The 23,390-nt window shown below is 37.7% G+C and overlaps 2 protein-coding genes across 2 annotated transcripts in view; one reads left to right on the plus strand and one right to left on the minus strand.

The window, feature by feature from the left end:
• Positions 1-84: 84 nt before the first annotated feature.
• Positions 85-15,152, minus strand: LOC124394818 (telomerase protein component 1-like). Its single transcript, XM_046863294.1, has 18 exons — positions 15,045-15,152; positions 10,406-10,904; positions 8,715-8,888; positions 8,347-8,496; positions 8,093-8,257; positions 7,001-7,132; positions 6,761-6,832; positions 5,885-6,006; positions 5,496-5,653; positions 5,065-5,174; positions 4,212-4,290; positions 3,276-3,468; positions 2,403-2,619; positions 1,921-2,073; positions 1,635-1,706; positions 1,422-1,546; positions 652-723; positions 85-256 (listed from the first exon to the last, which is right to left on the minus strand). The coding sequence occupies exons 2-18, from the start codon at positions 10,871-10,873 to the stop codon at positions 85-87; spliced, it is 2,634 nt and encodes an 877-aa protein (XP_046719250.1). The 5' UTR covers positions 10,874-10,904; positions 15,045-15,152.
• A 613-nt stretch (positions 15,153-15,765) lies between these two features.
• LOC124394819 (telomerase protein component 1-like) overlaps positions 15,766-23,390 on the plus strand; it is a gene marked incomplete at its 3' end in the record, with an annotated part of 35,017 nt that continues 27,392 nt past the window's right edge. The window contains exons 1-7 of the mRNA XM_046863295.1: positions 15,766-15,873; positions 18,372-18,855; positions 19,747-19,920; positions 20,118-20,267; positions 20,425-20,589; positions 21,688-21,819; positions 21,959-22,030. Of these exons, the coding sequence (XP_046719251.1) occupies positions 18,403-18,855; positions 19,747-19,920; positions 20,118-20,267; positions 20,425-20,589; positions 21,688-21,819; positions 21,959-22,030 (1,146 nt within the window). The remainder of the gene's footprint in view (positions 15,874-18,371; positions 18,856-19,746; positions 19,921-20,117; positions 20,268-20,424; positions 20,590-21,687; positions 21,820-21,958; positions 22,031-23,390) is intronic.

Consider the following 23,390-nt stretch of genomic DNA (forward strand, 5'->3'; position numbering starts at 1 on the left):
TTTTAGAATAATTTTTTGTCACAAAACTAACACATTTAATAACTGACCTTTTTTCCAGAACACCACATACGTATTAATTAATTGTTAATAATGTTGATTGTGAAGGTACCTGAGTTTAGGAACTGCAGGCAGGGGCATGATGTCAGCGGCTCTTTCCTGTTTTGCAGTAGATCCTGTTGGAGGAGGAATCTTGTGCAGTTTGTCCATTTGCTCCACGTGATCCAAAAGTCTTGAGGAACCAAACTCGGAAATAAACCTGCAGGAAAATTATTAATTAACTTTGTGTTTCCTTATACCCCAAAATATTTGGATTGTGTTTTCTCTCAATAATAAAAACCTTCATTTAAAAACTGCATGTTGTGTTCACTTGTGTTATCTTTTACTAATATTTAAATTAGTTTGATGATCTGAAACATTAAAGTGTGACAAACATGCCAAAAATTGAGAAATCAGGAAATCACACCACTGTAAATATTTATATATACACACACACACACACACACACACACACACACACACACACACACACACACACACATATACATATACATACATACATACATACATACATAGGTGTGTGTGTAAAAGTATTTATAAATCTATATTTGTACATGTAGCATGCAATCATATATCATCAATATTATGCACTACCTGAGGATTTGCTCACTGAAGCCGTCCAGGTGCAGTGTTTTAGGATCATCTGAGGAATCGATGTTAGCAATCCTGAACAAAAAATCAAATCAAGAAGAGAGACGAAGTGAACACAAATACATCAACAGGATTGGACAGATAATAAGTCCTGAATTAAAAAAATAATGATTCGCATATAAAAAAAATGTATGTATGTTTGTTTCTCGTTGTTATTGTCTTTCCAAATTCAAGATCAAATTAAATTGGGAAAAGGAGGTGGTCGTGAGGGAAAAAAACAATCTCTGAATAGAAGTAGTGAAGGAAATAATGGAAATGTGTTTTACAAAAAAAGTAAAAAATAAATAAATAAATAAATAAAGTAAAAAGAAAAAAAAAAAGTTCAAGAAATACATTTTAAATAACTAAATAAAATAGGGGTGGTGGGGGGTATTTATTTCCTCTGAAGAATTATTTTATTCATTTTGTATGTTAAAAAGCATTTATTTATAACAATAAATTATATTTATTATAATATTATATATTAAAGAAGTAAAGTTTAGAAGGATTAACATAAAAAATAAAAACATAAGAAAATTGGTTTTGAATTCATGTTAAACTGATTATAACAGCTTATAGGTTTGCCAAACCAAAGAAGTGCTTCTTTTCACATTCATCCCAAAAGTGTTCAGTAGGTTTGAGGTCAGAACTCAATAGCAGGAGATCTTCCACTTCCAATGCTTTTGCTCATATAGTGTATTTATTCTATGAGGTGCAAACAAAACAGAACTTACCTTTGATTGAGCAAAATGTTCACCAATAACGGTTTACGGATGCAGGCCTTCTGAAATCTTTCAACCGACATCATGGCCAGTACATAATCAGACATGTAATCTGCCATAAAGATAATGTTATCCACCTGAAAAATTTAAAATAGCGATGTAAATATGATATTAAAAATTGCAGTAGATATCTCATGTACACTCATATATACGCTGAGTGGAGACCTTTGTTTTCTCCTCAAGAAGCTTGGAGAAGAAGTGGTCATGAAGCATCTTCTGAGGCAAATTTTTAAATTCCTGACAGAGAGAAAAGACACCAAGAGTCATTGAATGCAGAATTAACTCACACGTCCTTCCAGCCAATCAGAATCCACTATTCAGACATAGCATGGTATAATTATATACATAGAATCCTAAATTATTAAAATGACATCATTAATGGCAGTCTGGTCAAAAAAAATGAACAGAAAAGATGCAAAAATGAGTATATATTAAAAATAGACAGACTGACCTCAATCAGCTTGACCACTCTCCTCACGTTCTCCAAAAGCCCACCTGACTCAACCTGGATTTCCTGCAAACCTTCATTGTCTGCCAGGACGAACTGTGTGTGCTCGCTGCAGTAGCGGATCATCATAGCCAGGAGCAATGACACCTCCATCATCTAAAAAAAACAGAACAAGTCATGTGACCTCTCTCCTCGACCTCATTATCTAAATAATACGTGTTTGACTAAGAATTACATGAATCAGGGCAGCTGTTGGGTTAAATAGATGAGAGTGTCATGAGTTCAAATCCCAGCCACACCAATATGCCACTTCTGGGCCCCTGAGCAAGGCCCTTAACCCAATAGCTGCTCAGTTGTATGAATCAGATAAACCACTAAGGATGGAGTCTGCCAAACACCATACAAGTAAATGTGTTTTAGTCTATGCATGGCTTTGTGCTTTGGATGAGGTAATGCCCGTAGCCCATGGCATTAGGTTTCCTTACCGTTGGCGATAGGTTTGTGTTCTCCATGTTTTCGTTTAAAGTCTCGGGCGGGAGGCAGAAATCAGCTCCTTTCACTCCAGTAGTCGAAGTAAAGGACATGAAGAAGATGAGTGTGTGTCCTGACAAAGGAGGGATGTTGTGCTTGCAGGAGATCTGTACGGCTTTGTCCAAGGCCTCACCGTAACGCTGCAGCAGCTCCAGACTGAGAATTTTTAGTCTGAGCAAAGCACAGAGAGAAGGATTCATTTAATCTCCTAGCTCAAGTGAAGGGAACATGGTATGTTACAGCATCCTATCGAGGTGTGGGAGGAACCATATACTGTAGATCTTCATATATTAGGGATGGTAAGATTCACCGATTCGCATCGGCGCATCAGCATAAACGTTTTAAAACATTTGTGTATCATATTCAAGTTGGCATTTGTATCACGATGCATTGTATTTAAGATAATTGTATATATATAATTTATATATAATTATTAGTAGTTGCGCCATACTTCTATTACTTAGAAAGTGACCAAATAATTAGTGACCAATGTTTTATAACTGTTTCTCAAGTTTGTTCTCTCAGCACCACTGCTGCTACGTGAATATGACGTATCACAACGCTAGAGAGCGAGGCGTGATCTGAGAGTGACATAGAATACAGATTAACATGGCAGAGGTAGAGCTGTGACCTCCTGCAGACACAACAGAAAAAGAACATCTGTTTAATATATTGAAGACTGGTTATGCATCAAGATGCGAATACTTAGCCCACAGTGCCACCTTGAGGTCATTGATACCATTAACCTGTAGCAGTATAATCAGAAGAATCACTTCACTGACTGCAACATGTATCAAACAATAAAAAATAACAGATTTAATTCAGACCTGTTTTTCTGTTGCGTTCTGATATTTGAGTTGTAGACCCCACGTATGAACGGAATAGAGAGTGCAGTACGTAGCCTCTGACGACTCATCGTCAACCAGTCAATGTGTCTGAAGTTACTGCTCCTCGGGATCTTTCTCACAATCTTACGCAAGGTTTCCTTTTTGCTGGTCTTCACGTTCACACCACCACCGACTGAAACAGAACAAAGCACAGATATGATCTGAAAGTGCTTTTGAAGACAAAGTGATGAAAATATGACTTTCAAAAAAAAAAAATAAATAAATGTGCAGTGAAATTGTGCTAGAGATAAGAACTGAATTGGCCAAGAGTAAATTTAAATGCAGTGTAGGTGACTGGGCTGGAGATTCATTTATAATATAAAAATTAATTTATTCTAAAATTAAAATGAGTGCCATTTTTTAAATAAATTTTAATAAAACAACAAAAAGTATAACCCTTTGGTTAGTTAACATACTGTATATTTTATAGAAATAAAAATAAATTAATAAACAGCCATTTGGCAATGATTTGATTAAAACTGTAACAGATTGATTGTTTCGTTATTTCATCAATAATCATCACATTTAACAAAAAAATTAAAGTTTTGAAAGTAATTGCTTGTAAGAAATATTTAACGAATTATTATTACTGATTATATTACTAGATTAAAGCACATAATTGACCAAGGTATTAACAGTATAAAGGTGTGGCATGAGAATATATAAATATGACTATATCTATATTATCTATATCGTATAAAATTATATGGATTCATTGTCATTGATTTTTTTGTCGTTATTTCATCATTTATCATCACATTTAACAGCATTACCAGAATGATCACCGTCACTGAGGCCGTGTTCCATTCAGTAAAAGTCTACAGTATATTAAGTGCACTTCAGGACATTTCCTGTAGAATGAGATTGTACTTTTACCTGATGAGCTCAGACTCAGGACGACTTTATACGCTGACAGGAAGCGGAAGGGGAACTGACGGCTCTGGATCACAGCGGACTGAAATCACACACACACACACACACACACACACACACACACACACACACACACACACACACACACACACACACACATAACTTATTAATGTGTGTCAGAGAGAGAGATAGAACTGGGAATACTGCATAGAAACAATCAATTATTAAAAGTGAACATTCAGAAAAGAGTAAGGAGAGAGGGAAACGGGAGAGATAGGGGAGGAATGAGAGAAGGAAAGGGAGAGAGGGAAAGGGAGAGGAATGAGAGAGAAGCAGAAGAAAAGAAAAGGTAGGAACGGGTGGGTGGGTGGGCAAAGAGAGGGAAAGAGAGGGTGGAAAGGAGAGAAAGAGGGAAAGAGAGAGGGAAGAAGAGAGAGAGAGGAAAGGACAGAGAAAGGGAGAGAGGGAAGGAAAGAGAAGGAGAGAGGAGGAGAGCAAGTGGGAAAAGAAAAGGTAAGTGATGAAAGAGAAAAGGAGAGAGGGAATGAGAGAGTGGAAAAGGAGGAGGAAGGTGAGGGAGAGAAGGACAAAGAAAAGGGAAGAAGATAGAGAAGGAGAGAGGAATGTAGGAAGGCAGACAGAGAGACAGGCAAACCAAGAGAAAGAAAAGGTGATAAGAAAATGAGAGGGAGGAAAAGCATTGAGAAAAGGGAGAGAGAGCGAGAGAGAAAAAAATTATATATATAGAGAGAGAGAAAGAAAGAGAGAGAGAGAAGGAGGAGAGAGAGACAGAAAGAGAGAGAGAGAGAGAGAGAGAAAGAGAGAGAGAGAGAGAGAGAGAGAGAAAGAAAGAGACCTTTGAGTTAAGTCGTTTGAGGATCTTGTCATGGTGTTTGTTGCTGATGCCCTGTGTGATCATGTTCCTCAGGTTCCTCAGCATGGCCATGAAGGGCAGAGAATTATTATCTACAAACACACAGTGCATTTCAAATCAGGCCTGAAGTCTGGATTGGGATGAGAAGGTGATGATTAGTTTTTCTGGAACAGCCGCTCTGACAGCAGTGAAGCTGAAGATCACAGGTTTACATTAACACACACGTGGCATATTGTTCATTATTGTTTCAGCTCATTCACAGGGACGTGTACGGTGGATACGTGACAGAATATAAACCTTGACATTTCTGCTGTAACGTACGTGTGAAACAAGAACGAAGTGGTTCAGTATCAAACTGATAGGAAATGATGATATATAAGACGAATAATATATAAAAGGTGGATTATTTAGACCTATGAGCTTCTCCCAGGTCTCTGCTTTGTTTCCTTCCTGACTCAGTCGCGTCTCCCACGTCTCCGGCTGCTTCAGTCTCATCCTCTGATTGGCTCTTTCACTCTGCCACACCCCACTGAGCCCACTGCGCCAAAACGCCCTCACATCCGTCGGGTACCTGTACACACACACACACACACACACACCCACACACACACACTTTCTCTTATATACACACACTTTTTGGACTCTTGTTCAGTATTATTGTTGCACACTACAGCAGGGGTCTCCAACTTTTTGTACACCAGTTTTGGTTGGCAAATTACAAATTCTTGTGTATCAGCTGTGTAGACAAAGGAGGATGGATTGAAGTTTGTGGACCTCTGACTTACAGCACTACAGGACATACCGTTTCCCGAGGATGCTCATGACGAGCTCGGCCGGTTCTTTAATGTGGAGGCGTTTAATCAGTTTCTTCATGTTGAACTCGTTTACTTTTTTATCTGCTGCAACCCGCTGAGCTGACTGCACCTAAAGCCACACACACACACACACACACACACACACACACACACACACAGTCAACCAACAAACCAGACATTGATCCCAGATATAATTATTGCTCTGTAATAATTCTGAAAAAAAAATGTTACATATAGTATTTGATTTTATTTTTAATTATAAAAAGCCACTATATGGAGCCCAAGATTAAAAAATATAAAGCCGACTGAAGGATTTGCATTTGACGTTTCGGCGAAACAAATTAAATCGGCTAAATTGCCCAGTACAGCGCAACATATTACGATATAAGTGGTTTTCTTTGTAAAATTAGACATTAAGCACCCTCATATAACCGATATGGCACAATCCTCGTGAAGATTTAACAGGTAGTTGAATCAGGCTCCTATCAAAGCATCGAATCTTTGACTATTCAGGGCTATTCAAGGCTAATATAACTATTATTCAAATTAAAGTAAAGTTATTGGTGTGTCTTTATAAATGTATTTATAACAGTAATGCTTGATTATAAATAACTACAAATAGGGCTTTGATACTGTATAAACATGGGCTTTATATAATGTTTTCCCAAAAATATATGATCCAACCATCAACACTAATAAAAAGCCCAGATATATCAGTGTATGATCCTACGTTCTTTTCTCTAAAACCTGGTACGTTCAGTGCAGTGATGTCCGTTTGATATAATGGCATAGAGAAGTGTATAAGGAAATAATATACTATAACTATAAGGAAAACGATATGAGGACGTAAGGCAAACACTCACATGTTTCTTGAGATCCTGTTGGTCTACTGAGACAATCTTTGCCCATTCAAGCCATTTCTTGGGAGACACCTCCTGCACACACGCACACACACATTAATATACCTGTTCTGATCACTGTTTTATCAATGTCATGACAATGCGCATATATATATATATATATATATATATATATATATATATGTGTGTGTGTGTGTGTGTGTGTGTGTGTGTGTGTGTGTGTGTGTGTGTGTGTGTAAATACCTTGCGTTTTTTCTTGCTGTGTTTACAGCGGTGTTTGCGAGTGTTGTACTTGGCCAGCTGATACTCACTGAACTGCTTGAATTTGTCAGCCAGAGCTTTTTTCAGGCACGAGGGCAGAGAAGTGCTAAAACACTGACACAACAAAAACCACATGAAATGAAACATAACTATGTTCACACCTGCTTTATTGTATGAGCTGACCTGCTTTCTGTGAGCCGGTGTGTGTGTGTGTGTGTGTGTGTGTGTGTGTGTGTGTGTGTGTGTTGTTCAAAATGTTAACAACAATAAACCACGATAACAAAAAAACGACAAGTGAATTTATGTTTTGCATTTCTTCCCCCGAACTGAACAAACTGTGAACAAACTAAACAAACTGTGAATTAAAAACCGAGGTCAAAACGTCTGGAAAATTATTATTATTTTTTTTATTATTTAATGCTGCCATCCTTTCTGGGCCTAAACTAATTTAAGATGTACTGAGGAAAATTCTGTTCTGTTCCTGTGTAAAGCCATGGATATCATGTTCTCTGGATTAAAGAGAGAGACCATCTGGCTTGTTATCACCGCTCAGTTCAAAAAGCTGCATCTGTGATGGTATGGGAATACATTAGTGTCTGTAGAATGGGCAGTTTGCACATTTGGAAAGGGTCCATCAATGCTGAAATCTATAAACAGGCTTTTCCAGGTGGAAGCATTTCATCAGCATTTCTAGCTTCCATTTAGAAAACATTTCTTTTTCAGGGACGCTCTTACATATTTGAGCAAGACAATGCATACTGCATCTATTACAATAGCATGAGTATATAATATATAATATACTAGATGTAAAGAGTAAATATAAGTTTTAGCTTAGAGAAGCTCCAGGCTCCCCAGGTGATCATTCGTTTTTGATCTTACCTATCTACAAGGTGTTTCAGTCTGAAACTCACTGGATGTGAGTTTTTTAGGAGTTTATGTAAAGATCAATAGTTTATGAAAGACTTAAATCAGATCATCTGGCATCAACAACCATATGCTACAGTTAGTCAGAGAGATCACATTAATTAACATTAACATGAGGATGGGTTCCATGGATCTGGTCTTCCAGCATACCTGGCTGTATATCCTCGTCACCTCCAGCCAATCGGATGGCAGCTGCACGGCCGAGCAGAAATACCTCCTCAGGTGCGGTTTGGAGTTTGGAAGGTGAGCGGTGAGGGCCAGCAGGAAGTTTGCTGTGATGCGGATGTTCAATTCCTGTCTGGTATAAACAGCCACCTGGTGCAGTAAAATTACAGAACTGAAGTGAAGATGTACAGATTATAACCCCATATAACCAACATAGGAGAATGCAATCCGAAACATACCTTGAGCAGGAACTCTGGATCACTAAGGGTGATTTCAGTGCCCACCTCTTGTATACAGCTCCACACAGGAGCACATGTATCCCAGCCTGTTTGGCCAGGAAGATATGTTTTTTCTAGCATGGAGGAGCAGACGAACTTCAGCAGCCTATACTGATTTAAAAAACAAACAAAAAGACAGTGTGAGAGAAAATTTTAATTAAGGCTCGTCCCATTTTTAATAAAAAGTACACAGTAGAGTAATCAACAAGCCAAAAGAAAACATAGACGGAGGTTTCGCGTAACACCATGAAAGTCAAAATGGGTTTTTTTAACGTTCTCCATCTGAAAGCCGAGACGAACTGATAAATGAATAAAACGTTTAAAAACACCTTTTTTTCCACCAGTAATTCTGCGTCTCTGTCCAAGGTTGAGTCGAACTCTCCAAACCCTTCATCCACTTCGAGCATCTGCTTCTCATCTCCCTCAGACAGCCTCAGATCCAGTACAGGAATCTCAGCTGGGAGCTCACCGTCAATCTGCATCTGTTCCTCGTGATCCGAGGACTTTAAATACAAATATACAGAGCAGCAGCAATTAAGTATCAAGTGCACACATTAATAATGACTTATTTACACCCGTAGTTCAAATTTTTAAAATGAAATAAATAAATCAAAGGATAAGAAAAAAAAAGTTAAATAGTATTTTTTTTATAAAAAATAACAAATAGAACAAATAAGTCAGAAATTTGGAGAGTAAAAGAGAATTGACAGTATTAAAAATAGAATTATTAAAACTAGACAACACATTTAAAAGTATTTTAATAGCAACAATTTCAGTATTTAACTACAATTAGGTTTTTTTAGGAGTTTATTATAGTAACATTTTTTGGTAAAGAATGTTTGTTTAAGATTTTTTATTTTTTTATTTATTTTTTTTTTTAGAAGATTTTTTTTTACCTGTGTATCTTTGCTTTTGCATTTCTACACTTTGGCCTCCTTAACACATCCTGCTATGGTGTGACATTCCTACTGCCTACTCTGGTTCAAGTCATGACCCAGACAATACAGTTACTCAGAGATTATACATATGGAAGGTCTAACAGGTACTCTAGAGTGCTTTAGCAATATTCCAGGGTACACCTTGGGGGTAGAGTAGCTGTTGGACATCTAAACAGAACATCATGAGTTCAAATCCCACCACCACTAATTATCATTCATCCAAAGTGACAATGATGCTTTACTGGATTATCATTACTCTACATGAACTTAATGTTACTCCATGAAAACTTTATTGGTACTCCGGAGTACCTTCATCAAACTTCATCATGAGTCATAAGTGATTTATGGTACTACAATATAACTTGTAACTCCAGTGTGACTTAAAAAGACTTAATGTATTGATACTACTGAAAGACAAATTACTCCAAAACAACCTTTTTTTGATACAAATTACTCAAGGTACTCAATAAAAACTTATAGTTTATAAATGATCCAGTTTGTTTAGATATTATATATATTTAAAAAATCCTCAATATAAGAATTCCTTTTCTTGGGAAGTGGTCCTACATCGAATTCCTTGGTGTTCATCTGCCAGATAACTTTACTTGGTCCCTCAACACCAGCTTCATCACCAAGAAAGTTTATCTGCATCTCTCCTTTCTGAGAAGGCTGAAGAAAGCCCATCTCCCTCCCCCCATCCTGACTATGTTCTACAGAGGGACCATCGAGAGCATCCTGAGCAGCTGCATCACTGCCTGGTTTGGGAACTGCACACCCCACTGTATAACACAGTAGGTTTTCTGGTGGTAATATTTTGTGTATTGTCTATTTGTCCTACACTGTCAGACTTTGGATCCGAAGGTCAAAAGCCAAAATCCCACCCACACTAAGTCACCACTCTGTGGTCCCTGAGTAAGGCCCTTAAGTCCACTAGGTGCTCAGTTATATGAATGAGAAAAATCTAAGTGGCTCTGGATTATGGTGTCTGCCAAGAAACCGCAAATGTTTAATCCAAAACCAGGTTTAATTCTCCATTTTAAATGTACAGGAGGTCCTGGGAATCTGATGAAGGGAAAACATACCTCATTTAGCTCCTCGATGGATGATGGAAGATCCTCGGTGGAGCACGAGTCATCATCCTCTACTTTAATACCTCCATGTTCCAATTTCTCGTTCAGACATTTATGAGCTTCAGCACCAGAAGATGGCGCTGTGCTTTGGAGCAAGTAGCTCAGGGGTTGAGACGAGCAGAGAGAGGAGATAGTAGGAGGGTCATACTTTAGATGAGGGTTTTCAGTCCTGAGCAGAGAAGAGGACAGCAGGCTGGATGAGATGGACAGGAGAGGAGAGGATGAGGCGGTGGAGGACAGGCTGGAAGGACAGAGAGCCGGACATGACGAGGTCAGGTTCGCCCATGAAGGAGGTTGTAGAAGAGATGAAGAGGCCTGCGTCAGGATCCGGTTCTCCAGACTCTGACCAGTGCTGGGTGAGAAAGGCAGAGCCTCCATATCGGGGTCCGAATCGGACTGAAGCGGCGTGACGTCCTTCATTTCCGCAGGAGCTCGTTTCTCCTACGGGTTTCTGGAGATTAGAAAGAAAGCGCAAAGATCATTTACTTAGGTGTGTTCGGTTGGAGTGGGTGTGTATTCTCATTCCATACCAAGCAAACCTTTATTAATAGTGCAGTAAAAGAGAGACCTTTGGACTGTAATCAACTGACAGAGCAATTTACTTAAATGCAAATGTTTGTACTCCCCCACCACCAAAAGCTTTCTGGATTTTGCATAAGGTGGAAATGTACCTGAAAGTTTTAGATTAGCTTAAAAAAAAAACATTTATTTTTTCTTTATTTTATCCTATAGGTGCACAAAGTTCCACACACCTGATACGAATTTATTGATGCCACCACAAACACTAATTAATATTATATACCATTTCTAAGACTTTACCATGTTTTTCTTCTCTGCCTTATTTCTTTAAGTGTCATATTGTCACTTATTGTCTTTTTCTACAACTTCAATTCCAAAAAGTTGAGACACTGGGTGAAATAAATACAGGGAAAATAAAAACAGAATGCAGTGAGCTGCAGTGATGAAGAATGCAAATCTTATAAACCCTTATTTTATTCAAAATAAAACAAAAATACATTTTCTGGATGGAAGCATTTGTTGCTCTAAAACCTGTATATACCTTTCAGCATTGATGGAGACTTCCCAAAACTGCAAGCTACCAGTTCTACGGGCACTAATGCACTCCCATTCCACCAGAGATGCTGCTTTATGAACTGAGCGCTAATAGAAGATCCCACTCCTCTTTAGGCCGGAAGACATGGTGTCCATGGTTTCCAAAAAGGTTTTCCTTAAGTTTCTTAGTTTTAACATTTGATATGATAACAAATGTTAAATATCAAATGTAACAAATGTCAAATAACATTTGATATATGTTTTCTATGTTCTATTGTGAATAAATTATGGGTTTATGAGATTTGTAAATCATTGCATTCTCTTTTTATTTACATTTTACTCAGTGTTCTAACTTTTTTGGAATTAGGGTTGTAGCACTTATGAACTACACATTATTTATTGGTTTTTCAGTCAGTTCCTTCAAATAGGATTCAACAAACAAAAAATACGACGGTAAAAACATTTTACAATGAAAAGGTTGTAAAAAAAATAAAAAGACAATAAAAAAAGACAATTTAGTCAGTTTAAAAGCTTTAAAGACTGGATTTCTTTCTCAAAATGACTAATATTTTAGAAAATTGCTTTGACTTAATACATAATCAAGCAGTAAATATTTTACATTTTAATTATTCAAAGGAAGAAACCATTCAAAGGCACAATAAAGGGTTAAATGTCTTGCTCAAAACACCACTGATGTCTCTGGGAGTGCTGGAGTTCAATAGATTATCACAACAAAACCATAATGAATGAACGATTGGCTCAAATCAACAGTCATACCATCCTTTTATCAACAGACACTAATCTCTGGGTGTGTTTTCTTTCTGTGGTGTTGCATAGATCTGGCTCTTCCAGTCTACTGTGCAAGCAAACACTGAAATGTTTAGCAATCTACACAAGTGAACCAACCATTCTAATCACTTTTTGTTGAATTTCTCTCTCTACAATTTTTTTATGTTGAATTTGGCCAATTTCTTCTTTTGCTTTCTTCCCCTGTATGCTGTTTCTTATCTGGTGGTAATAAACCTCTTGGCCTGATATACAGTTTGTTTGAACCCATATAATGGATGATGACTGATTTGTTGACTTTTCAGTTCCATGATCAGAATGAACGAATCGCTTTTTAAAATCAGACGCTACAGCAAACAAATTGAACGTTTAAGTAAAGACAGTCTCTCTACAGTTTATTCATTGAAACATTTGGTTTTAAGACGAATAAAAAATAAAAAAGCGATTTAAACCATAAACAGTCTGAATACTCGATTCTGATTGGCTGGAATGGTAGATTTAGTTTAAATCAGTGTTGCAAATTAATGTGCCACTTATAAACACTTACTATAACATACAGGTCCAGTTCCTTTTTGGAATTAAAAAGCTTTTGTATACATTTCCTAATTTACTTTTTGAGCTTAATGGAGATATATATGTATATATATATATATATATATATATACATATATATACAGTGGAACCTCGGGTTACGAACGCCCCGGCATACGTATAACTCAGGTTACGAATCGCAGTTCATCAAAATTTTTGCCCTGGTTACGAACAAAATTTCGGGATATGAACGTCAAGCACCAAAAATCACAGGCAATCAGTTCTTTTCTTATCGCCACCCACGCTCTATCCATGCGTATCGGGATACGAACTTTTTAGGTTACGAATAAAGTACCGGAACCAATTAAATTCGTAACCCGAGGTTCCACTGTATATATATATATATATATATATATATATATATATATATATATATATATATATATATATATATATATATATATATATATATATATATATTGAGCACAGTAACATAACAAGGTATTCCTCTGCATCAGCAAGTTCTTTCCCAGGAAAAGATCTCATTGCAGGCTGGGGGACTGGGGTTTCCATATGTGATATTCAACATATTGTGAAGAAGAAGGAGCACAAAGAAACCGGTAATGTTTAGGACCGGTATTCCTAAAGAAACTTAATACAGCAAATGAAAGACACATTATGATTACTTCCCTCGATATCAGAACAACATGTTCAGCAGATTAGATGTCTGATTAGTTCAGTTACTGATCCCGAGCCCGGGTAAATGGGGAGGGTTGCGTTAGGAAGGGCATCCACCGTAAAATGTGCCAAATCAAATATGCGGATCAGGAATGAGAATTTCATACCGGATCGGTCGAGGCCCGGGTTACCAACGACCACCACAGGTATCGTTAGCCGACAGGGTACCGGTGGAAATTGGGCTACTGTTGGCCGAAGGAGAAGGAGAGACGGCAGGGAAAGGAGAAGTGTAGGAGAGTAGAGGTTCGGGTTGGTACTTTAAATGTTGGTACTATGACTGGTAAAGGGAGAAAGATAGCTGATATGATGGAGAGGAGAAAGGTGGATATGTTGTGTGTTTAGAAGACCAGGTGGAAAGGAAGTAAGGCCAGGAACATTGGAGGTGTTTAAACTGTTCTATCATGGTGTGGATGGAAAGAGAAATGGTGTAGGGGTGATTCTGAAGGAAGAGTACAGTAAGAGTGTAGTGGAGGTGAAGAGAGTTTCTGAAAGTTGAAGGGGTGATGATAAATGTCATTAGTGCTTATGCTCCACAAGTGGATTATAAAGTGAAGAAAAGAGTGCAGGCAGGGTGGAGTGGGTGGAGAAGAGTGATAGCAGGAGTGATTTGTGATAGAACAGTATCTGTGAGAGTGAAAGGGAAAGTTTATAGGACTGTGGTGAGACCTGAGATGTTGTATGGTTTAGAGACAGGAGGTGGAGCTGGAGATAGCAGAGCTGAAGATGTTGAGGTTTTCGTTGGGAGTGACGAGGATGGACAGGATTAGAAACAAGTTTAGTAGAGGGACAGCACATGTAGGACATTTTGGAGGGACATGGGGTTTATCGGTAGAAGAATGCTGAGAATGGAGCAACCAGGCAGGAAGAAAATATGAAGACCAAGGAGGAGGTAATTGGATGTGGTGAGGGGAATTATGCAGGTTGTTGGTTTGAAAGCGGCAGATGTAGAGGACAGGGGGGTATGGAGACGAATGATCCGCTGGGGCGACCCCTAATAGGAGCAGCTGGAAGATGAAGAAGAAAAAGACTATTATCAGGAAGAGATATTCTCTTATATAAATATTTGCTGATGGAATTTAAGTCTTCAAGATTTATTCTCGTGTATGAGATATGTGTAAAAAATCTTTAATTTAAATAAATTTAAGTGAAAATGGATCTGTTTCTGTCTCCAACCTTTTATAGTGCCCTTTTAATTATAGCCTGATGACGTCATCACACGGGGCAGTATACAGAAAGTTTTTATAAATAAAATTAGAATAAAGACATTCAGCAATCTGGTGTGTAAATACTAACAATACACAATCACCACATCTTCACCTCCTGATCTCATGATCCCAGCTGCACTTTTCCACCTGGAGAAAATCTATTTCCATTTGGCAGGCAAGTAAATAATAAACAACATTAAGGAAACTAGAAAATGCACGTGCAGTTTCTGGAAATGAGAACAAAACATAATAAATATAATAATAAAACACTCACTAACCTGTTCAAGTGCTGTTCTTAACAATCTAACCTGTGTTCAATGTAATGTCTTCAACATTTCCAAATCCTTATTTCCTGAAAGTGCAGAAGCAAACCACGCCCACTTTTACCGTAATGTACAATAAATACGAGCACTTAAAAACGACACCAGGAGAAGTCAGTCAGTCTGATTGCGGAAAGATTAAAAGACCTCTTTTATATTAGAACATTAGAACGTTAATTACCCAACCAGTAGAGGGCACTATTTTCTGCAGGTCACCATAGTAATATATGCAACTGAACGGATATATATATATATATATATATATATATATATATATATATATATATATATATATATATATATATATATATATATATATATATATCCGTTCAGTTGCATATATTACTATGAGACACATGTACATAGGATTGGTGTTTTCATTAGAACACCCTTTCCAGCCATGTGTTGGTCTTATATATATATATATATATATATATATATATATATATATATATATATATATATATATATATAAGACCAACACATGGCTGGAGAAGTTTGGTGTGGTCTGTAGTAGAGGGCACTATTTTCTATATATATATATATATATATATATATATATATATATATATATATATATATATATATATATATATATATATATATATAAGACCAACACATGGCTGGAGAAGTTTGGTGTGGTCTGGATTGAGGTGCTCGTATTTATTGTACATTACGGTAAAAGTGGGCGTGGTTTGCTTCTGCACTTTCAGGAAATAAGGATTTGGAAATGTTGAAGACATCACATTGAACACAGGTCAGATTGTTAAGAACAGCACTTGAACAGGTTAGTAAGTGTTTTATTATTATCTTTATTATGTTTTTTTCATTTCCAGAAACTGCACGTGTTTGTGCATTTTCTAGTTTCCTTCATGTTGTTTATTATTTACTTGCCTGCCAAATGGAAATAGATTTTCTCCAGGTGGAAAAGTGCAGCTGGGATCATGAGATCAGGAGGTGAAGATGTGGTGATTGTGTATTGTTAATGTCTTTATTCTATTTTTATTTATAAACAACTTTCTGTATACTGCCCCGTGTGATGACGTCACCAGGCTATAATTAAAAGGGCACTATAAAAGGTTGGAGACAGAAACAGATCCATTTTCACTTGAATTTATTTTAATTAAAGATTTTTTACACATATCTCATACACGAGAATAAATCTTAAAGACGTAAATCATATTATATAGCATTGGGACTTCTTTTTTTTCCCCTTCGGCTGCCACCTCTAGGGGTCGCCAAAAGCAGATCATCCGTCTCCATACCCCCCTGTACTCTACAACTGTCTCTTTCAAACCAACTACCTGCATGTCTTCCCTCACCACATCCATAAACCTCCTCCTTGACCTTCCTCTTCCTTTCTGGTGGCTCCATCCTCAGCATTCGTCTACCGAAATATACCCATGTCCCTCCTCTGCACATGTTCAAACCATCTCAAACACCTCCCTCACCTTGTCTCCAAAACGTCCAACATGCGCTGTAGTTGAGTAAAAGTAGAAGTGTCCCTTTAAACTTTCACTTCAGTAAAAGTACAAAAGTATTTGCCTTCAAATGTACTTAAGTATCCAAAGTACTATGATTTATTATGACTATAATTTGCTTAATCAACTCAGTTTATGTGAAAAGACTAAAATGTGACTCTCAGCAGTCACATTTAAAAATCCTTTATTAATAGTTTGTACAGAATCCGCATGTCCATGCTTCGTTCCAGCTGATTGTTCACTTTGTTTGCCGCAGGATTTAATTTGTAAAAATATAAAATAAATAAATAAATAAAAAAAGATTTTCATTCTAATAATTCAACATGGGTTTCAATGTATATCAAGTCAGTAAGCTTCATTTCCAACAGATATGAAACAACATACAGTGGAAAAGAGAAAACTGGCTAAATGTGAGAGAAATTCTACAAAAAGGGATTAGAATGAATAATTTGTGCAGATCGGTAAACATTTCAGCGTTTGCTTGTACAGTAGACTGGAAGAGGCAGAGTTGTGCAACGCTACAGAAAAAAAACCACACTCTGAGATCAGTGTCTGGTGATTAAAAGGATGGCATGATCATTGATTTGAGCCAATTGTTCATTCATTATGGTTTTGTAGTGATAATTTATTGAACTCCAGCACTCCCAGAGACATCAGAGGTGTTTTGAGCAAGACATTTAACCCTTAATTGTACCTCTGAATGGATTCTTTGTTGGGATAATTAATTACAATTATTTACTGCTCGATTGTGTGTTAGGCAAAAGCAATTTTCTAAAATATTATATTGTCATTTTACAAATCCAGTCTCCATCCAATCCAATTTATAGCGTTTACACTGACTAAATCGTATCTCTCTTTCTGTTTTATATATATGATTTTATGTATTTATTTATGTTTTTACAACTTAAAACCTTTGTAGAACCGTATTTGAATTTTGTCTAATCTTACACTATATGGACAAAAGTATTGGGACACCTGACATTTCCTGCCATATGTGGTTCTTCTCCAAACTGTTACCACAAATGTATAGGATTATAGTCTTTGGATGCGGTATAATAACATTTTGTGTTTACTTGAACACCCAAACCTGTGCACAAAGCGAGCTCCATGAAGATATTATTTACATGCTTTGAGAGGAAGATCTTGAGTGGCCTACTATAGAGCTCTGATCTCAACCCTACTGAACACTTTTGGGATTAATGTGAAAGCTGACTGCACCCCAGGTCTCCTCACCTCATCTACATCAGTATCTGCCTTTACTAGCATCCTTGTGGCTGATGAGCACAAATCTCCAGAAGCACACTCCAAAATCTAGTGGAACATCTAATAGTGGAGGGAATCATAAGAGCAAATTGGGACTAAATGTGGAATGCAAAAAGCACATACGACACTTATGACAACGTGTCCGCAAACTTTTGGCAATATAGCGTGTTTGAAGGAACATACTGAATGAAATAATAAAAACAAATATAAAGCAGAGAAGAAAAACATTTGAAAACTGATAAATAAAAGGGGGGATTGTGATAATTTAATCTCTAAATGTGCACATTTTGGATCAAATGAAGAAAAAGAATGAATTTCATTTGTACATTTTTTTCTATTGTTTTTAACATAAATCTTAAACGTCCAGGTGCATTTTCTTCTTATGTGAAGCCTAGAAATCTTTGTGGTACTCGTTGTGGTGGTGGTGGTGGTGTGGGAGTACAAACATTTGCATTTGACCAAATTGCTCTGTCAGTTGATTACAGTCCAAAGGTCTCCACACCTAAGTAAATGATCTTTGCTCTTTCTTTCCAATCTCCAGAAACCTGTAGGAGAAACGAGCTCCTGCAGAAATGAAGGACGTCACGCCGCTTCCCGATATGGAGGCTCTGCCTTTCTCACCCAGCACTGGTCAGAGTCTGGAGAACCGGATCCTGAAGCAGGCCTCTTCATCTCTCCTCCAACCTCCTTCATGGGCGAACCTGACCTCATCATGTCCAGCTCTCTGTCCATCCAGCCTGTCCTCCACTGCCTCATCCTCTCCTCTGCTGTCCATCTCATCCAGCCTGCTGTCCTCTCCTCTGCTCAGGACTGAAAACCCTCATCTAAAGTACGACCCTCCCACTATCTCCTCTCTCTGCTCGTCTCAACCCCTGAGCTGCTTGCTCCAAAGCACAGCGCCATCTTCTGGTGCTGAAGCTCAAAAATGTCTGAGTGAGAAATTGGAACATGGAGGTATTAAAGTAGAGGATGATGACTCGTGCTCCACCGACGATCTTTCATCATCCATCGAGGAGCTAAATGAGGTACGTTTTCCCTTCATCAGCTGTAAAAATTCCTAGGACCTCATGTACATTCAAAATAGAGAATTAAACCTTGTTTTGGAGAAAACATTTGCAGTATCTTGGTAGACGCCATTATCCAGAGCGACTGAGAAGCTATAGGGTTTACTCAGGCATCTTACAAGTGGCATCTTAGAGAGTTGATGGGATTTGAACCCATGACCCTTCGGAGATTAAACACTGAGCTACCACCTCCCAAGAAAAGGAAAAAACATTCTATCTGAATAAATTGAAACATATAGGGAGATGTAAAGCAAATATAAGTCTCTTTTGAGTGCCAATATTTTGGCTTCAAAATAAGTAAGCCAGTCTTGAATTACTATCAATTCCCTTATCAGTTCATCTCTACAGAGTAACATAAGGTTATGTCTTTTCAGTTGTAGCAATGCATTGCTTCAGAGTGTTGTGAAGTCACACTTGAGTAATAAGTTGCACTGTAGCACCATTAAATCTCTCTGGAGCCATGATAGACACTCTCAAGTACCAATGAAGTTCCCATTGAGTAACAAGTTCATGTGGAGTAATAATAATTTAATAAACCGCCCACTAAGTCAGATTTACATATACAGAATTTGCCAGAAGCCTCATCCAGGGCGACTTACAATTATCTCAGCATGTGAGGGTTCAGGGCCTTGTTTAAGGGCCCAGCAGTGTGGCTTTCTGAGAAGAAGTCCAACATCTTAACCCCCTGAGCTACCCTTTCCCCTAAATAGTGCCACTCCAGAGCACAATTTACCCTCTCGATTTGATGAGTATTTATAATCATGTTCACTGGATCGAACACAAATATACAGTCATGTGACCTGTAATAATGATACACTGAGTTTCTGCTGCTCTGTATATTTGTATTTAAAGTTCTCGGATCTCGAGGAACAGATGCAGATTGACGGTGAGCTCCCAGCTGAGATTCCTGTACTGGATCTGAGGCTGTCTGAGGAAGAGGAGAAGCAGATGCTCGACGTGGATGAAGGGTTTGGAGAGTTCGACTCAACCTCGGACAGAGACGCAGAATTGCTAGCGGAAAAGAAGGTGTTTTTTTTTTTTTTGGCTTTCAGATGTAAAGCGTTAAAAGAAGCTATTTTGACTTTCATATCATTATGCAAAACCTTCGTCTATGTTTTTTTTTTTTTGGCTTGATGATGGACTACTACGCACTTCTTATTGAAAATGGGACAAGCCTTAAATCAGACTTCTCTCACACTGTCTTTGTGTTTTACTTTAATCAGTATACGCTGCTGAAGTTCGTCTGCTCCTCCCTGTTACATAAGAATTATTTACCAGGCCAGTCGGGCTGGGATACCAGTGTTCATTTATGGACCTCTATACAAGACCTGGGCACTGACATCACCCTTAGTGATCCCGAGTTCCTGCTCAAGGTATGCTTCAGATGCATGTTTATGGTTTCATATAGTGCGTGGGGTCCATGATGTGCCTACAGGGGGCACATAGCTTCAGATTGTATTCTCCTCTTTCGGTTATATGGGGTTATAATCTGTACATCTTTACTTCAGTTCTGTAATTTTACTGCACCAGGTGGCTGTTTATACCAGACAGGATTTGAACATTCGCATCACAGCAAACTTCCTGCTGGCCCTCGCCGCTTATCTTCCAAACTCCAAACCGCACCTGAGGAGGTATTTCTGCTCGGCTGTGCAGCTGCCATCCGATTGGCTGGAGGTGACAAGGGTATACAGCCAGGTATGCTGAAAGACCTTCATTAGAGAATGAATGCATCATTTTTTTTGTGAAAAGCATTGAGAGGAACCAAATCCAGGTGGGCTGATTTAAGTCTTTCAAAATCTACTGATCTTCACATAAAACACCTTGATTAGTGAGATCAGAAATTAATGATTACCCAGGGAAACCTGGAGCTTCCTCAAGGAAACTTGCTGCCATAATTGTTCACGCACTCACTGGAAATGCTAATCAGCTTACAACGCTGGTTAAAGTCTTTGGACTGAGGGAGGAAACCGGAGAACATACAAACCATTCAGTTAAATATAAATTACTGTTATTATAAGCACAAAGAATCTGAAACTGGTGAAACCTGACCTTAAATTTAAAGCTAAAAGCTATTTGGATGCTACTAATATTTTCACTATATAGATTAATGTATTAACACTCCATCATAGTACAGTAAAGAATTCCTGTAGTTCACCATGCAGTACACTGCTATTATGTAGGATACTATATTAGTGTAATATTGTACACAATACTACTATAATCTTTAGTATAGTAACAGTAGCAGTGTTATATTAAATCTTTATTTATTGTAAATTGTTATAGAACGTTGCATTATACAAAGCTATACTGCAATAATGGTCATAATGTATAGTAATCAGAAAGTCTAAAATATTAGTATTATTACATTTATATAAGTAGAAAGCCGTAGCATAGCATTCACAGCAGTATAGTGTATATATATATATATATATATATATATATATATATATATATATATATATATATAATTTAAGGTCAATTTAGTACAGAAAAAATGTGCGATTATGTTGCGATTAAATATTTAAATCTATTGACAGCCCTAATATATACATATATACTGTATATATACTGTATATATATATATATATATATATATATATATATATATATATATATATATATATATATATATATATATATATATAATGTGTATCTATAAATAGATATATCTATAAATAGATAGATAATAAATCACACACACACACACCAGCTCACAGAAAGCAGGATGGCTTATACAATACAGCTGGAGTGAACATAGTTATGTTTCATTTCATGTGGTTTTTGTTGTGTCAGTGTTTTAGCACTTCTCTGCCCTCGTGCCTGAAAAAAGCTCTGGCTGACAAATTCAAGCAGTTCAGTGAGTATCAGCTGGCCAAGTACAACACTCGCAAACACCGCTGTAAATACAGCAAGAAAAAACGCAAGGTATTTACACACACACACACACACACACACACACACACACATATATATATATATGCGCACTGTCATGACATTGATAAAACAGTGATCAGAACATGAATATTCAAGTCTTGTGTATGTGTGTGTGTGTGCGTGTGTGCAGGAGGTGTCTCTCAACGAATGGAGCAAATGGGCAAGGATTCTTGCAGCAGACCCTCATGTTCTCAAGAGATATGTGAGTGTTTGCCTTACGTCCTCTTCTGATGTCTGAGAGGACGTTTGCTTCGTTCTGTTTTGTCAGTGTTGTTTACCTCTCCATGCCATTATATCAAACGGACATCACTGCTTTCTTAGAGATAGAAAAACAAAAGTTTCAAGTGATATCAAAAGGTTTCGAGACTAGTTTTGGAACACGCTAACTGATGCTAACAGGCACAGTCACAGGGAGCACCTTCCTACATTAGTCAGTGTACATCGGGAGCTGTGCAACTGGTGCTACTCTGACCACGGGTGTTACCACGTCTGGGATTTGTGCCCTATGTGCCCTGTCATGTTTCTTACCGGAAACAACATGATCTCACTTGTGCACCCACCCTACTCATGCAGACTTCTCTCTCTTCCTGGAGATGAAGATCTGGCTCAAAGTCGACATTTTGACACCATTGCGGAGATCCAGCGCAAATCAGAGAAGGTGCTTGACACACTTATAGTCTTAGCACGTGTTAGAGAAAAGAACCTAGAAACATACACTGATATATCTGAGCTCTGTATTAGAGTTGATGGTTGGATTAGATATTTATATAAAGCCCATGTTTATAAAAATTTTTAGCCCAATTTGTAGTTATTTATAAGCAAGTATTACTGTTATAAATACATTTATAAAGACACACCAATAACTTTATTATAATAACAGTTATATTTTCAATGATCAGGCATAACATTATGACCACCTGCCTAATATAGTGTTGGTCCCCCTTCTGATGCCAAAACAGTCCTGATTCATCAAACATTAACAGCATCTTTAATATAACAGCATTATTTCGTCACCAATTTGAGCTGCAGGAGCTCGTCTGTTGGATCGGACCACACGGACCGCCCTTCTCTCCCCATGTGCATCAATAAACCTCAGCTGTCCATGACCCTGTCACCAGTTCACCACTGTTCCTTCCTTGAAAAACTTTTGATAGTTAATGAGCACTGCAGATTGTGAACATCCCACAAGAGCTGCAGCTTTGGAGATGCTCTGAGACAGTTGTGTAGACATCACAGTTTGGCCCTCGTCAGACTCGCTCAAGTCCTTCGCTGGTGGTGAAGGAAAGGACTTGTTAGAATCCCTGGGGACAGATGAGCTTTCTTTAGACTCCTCAAGAAATACATATACTGTTGTGTTGTTCTAACCAGAGCTGAAGTGTTCAGGTCCCAGGACAGATCCTCAGAGATGTGGACTGCCAAGAACTAAAAGCTGGAGAACCAGCTCTACTGCAGTTCCACTGATGTAGATAGGAGAGTGTCTGAGCTGTTTGATTTTCAAAAGTCCACAATGAGCTCTTCATGATGGTGTCAAAAGCACAGGAGAAATCAAAGACCCTCCCAGT

This window comes from Silurus meridionalis, chromosome 12 (genome assembly GCF_014805685.1).
Source record: "Silurus meridionalis isolate SWU-2019-XX chromosome 12, ASM1480568v1, whole genome shotgun sequence".
Classification (NCBI taxonomy): Eukaryota; Metazoa; Chordata; class Actinopteri; order Siluriformes; family Siluridae; genus Silurus; species Silurus meridionalis.

Bases quoted from the DNA above. Each gene is read 5' to 3' on its own strand.
- LOC124394818 (XM_046863294.1), bottom strand. From the start codon at position 10,873: ATGAAGGACGTCACGCCGCTTCAGTCCGATTCGGACCCCGATATGGAG. The intron at 6,007-6,760 runs GTGAGTGTTTGC...GTGTGGCTTTAG, and splicing joins AACAGGATCTCAAGAAACAT to GTGCAGTCAGCTCAGCGGGT. The intron at 257-651 runs GTAGTGCATAAT...ATTTTCCTGCAG, and splicing joins TTCAGTGAGCAAATCCTCAG to GTTTATTTCCGAGTTTGGTT.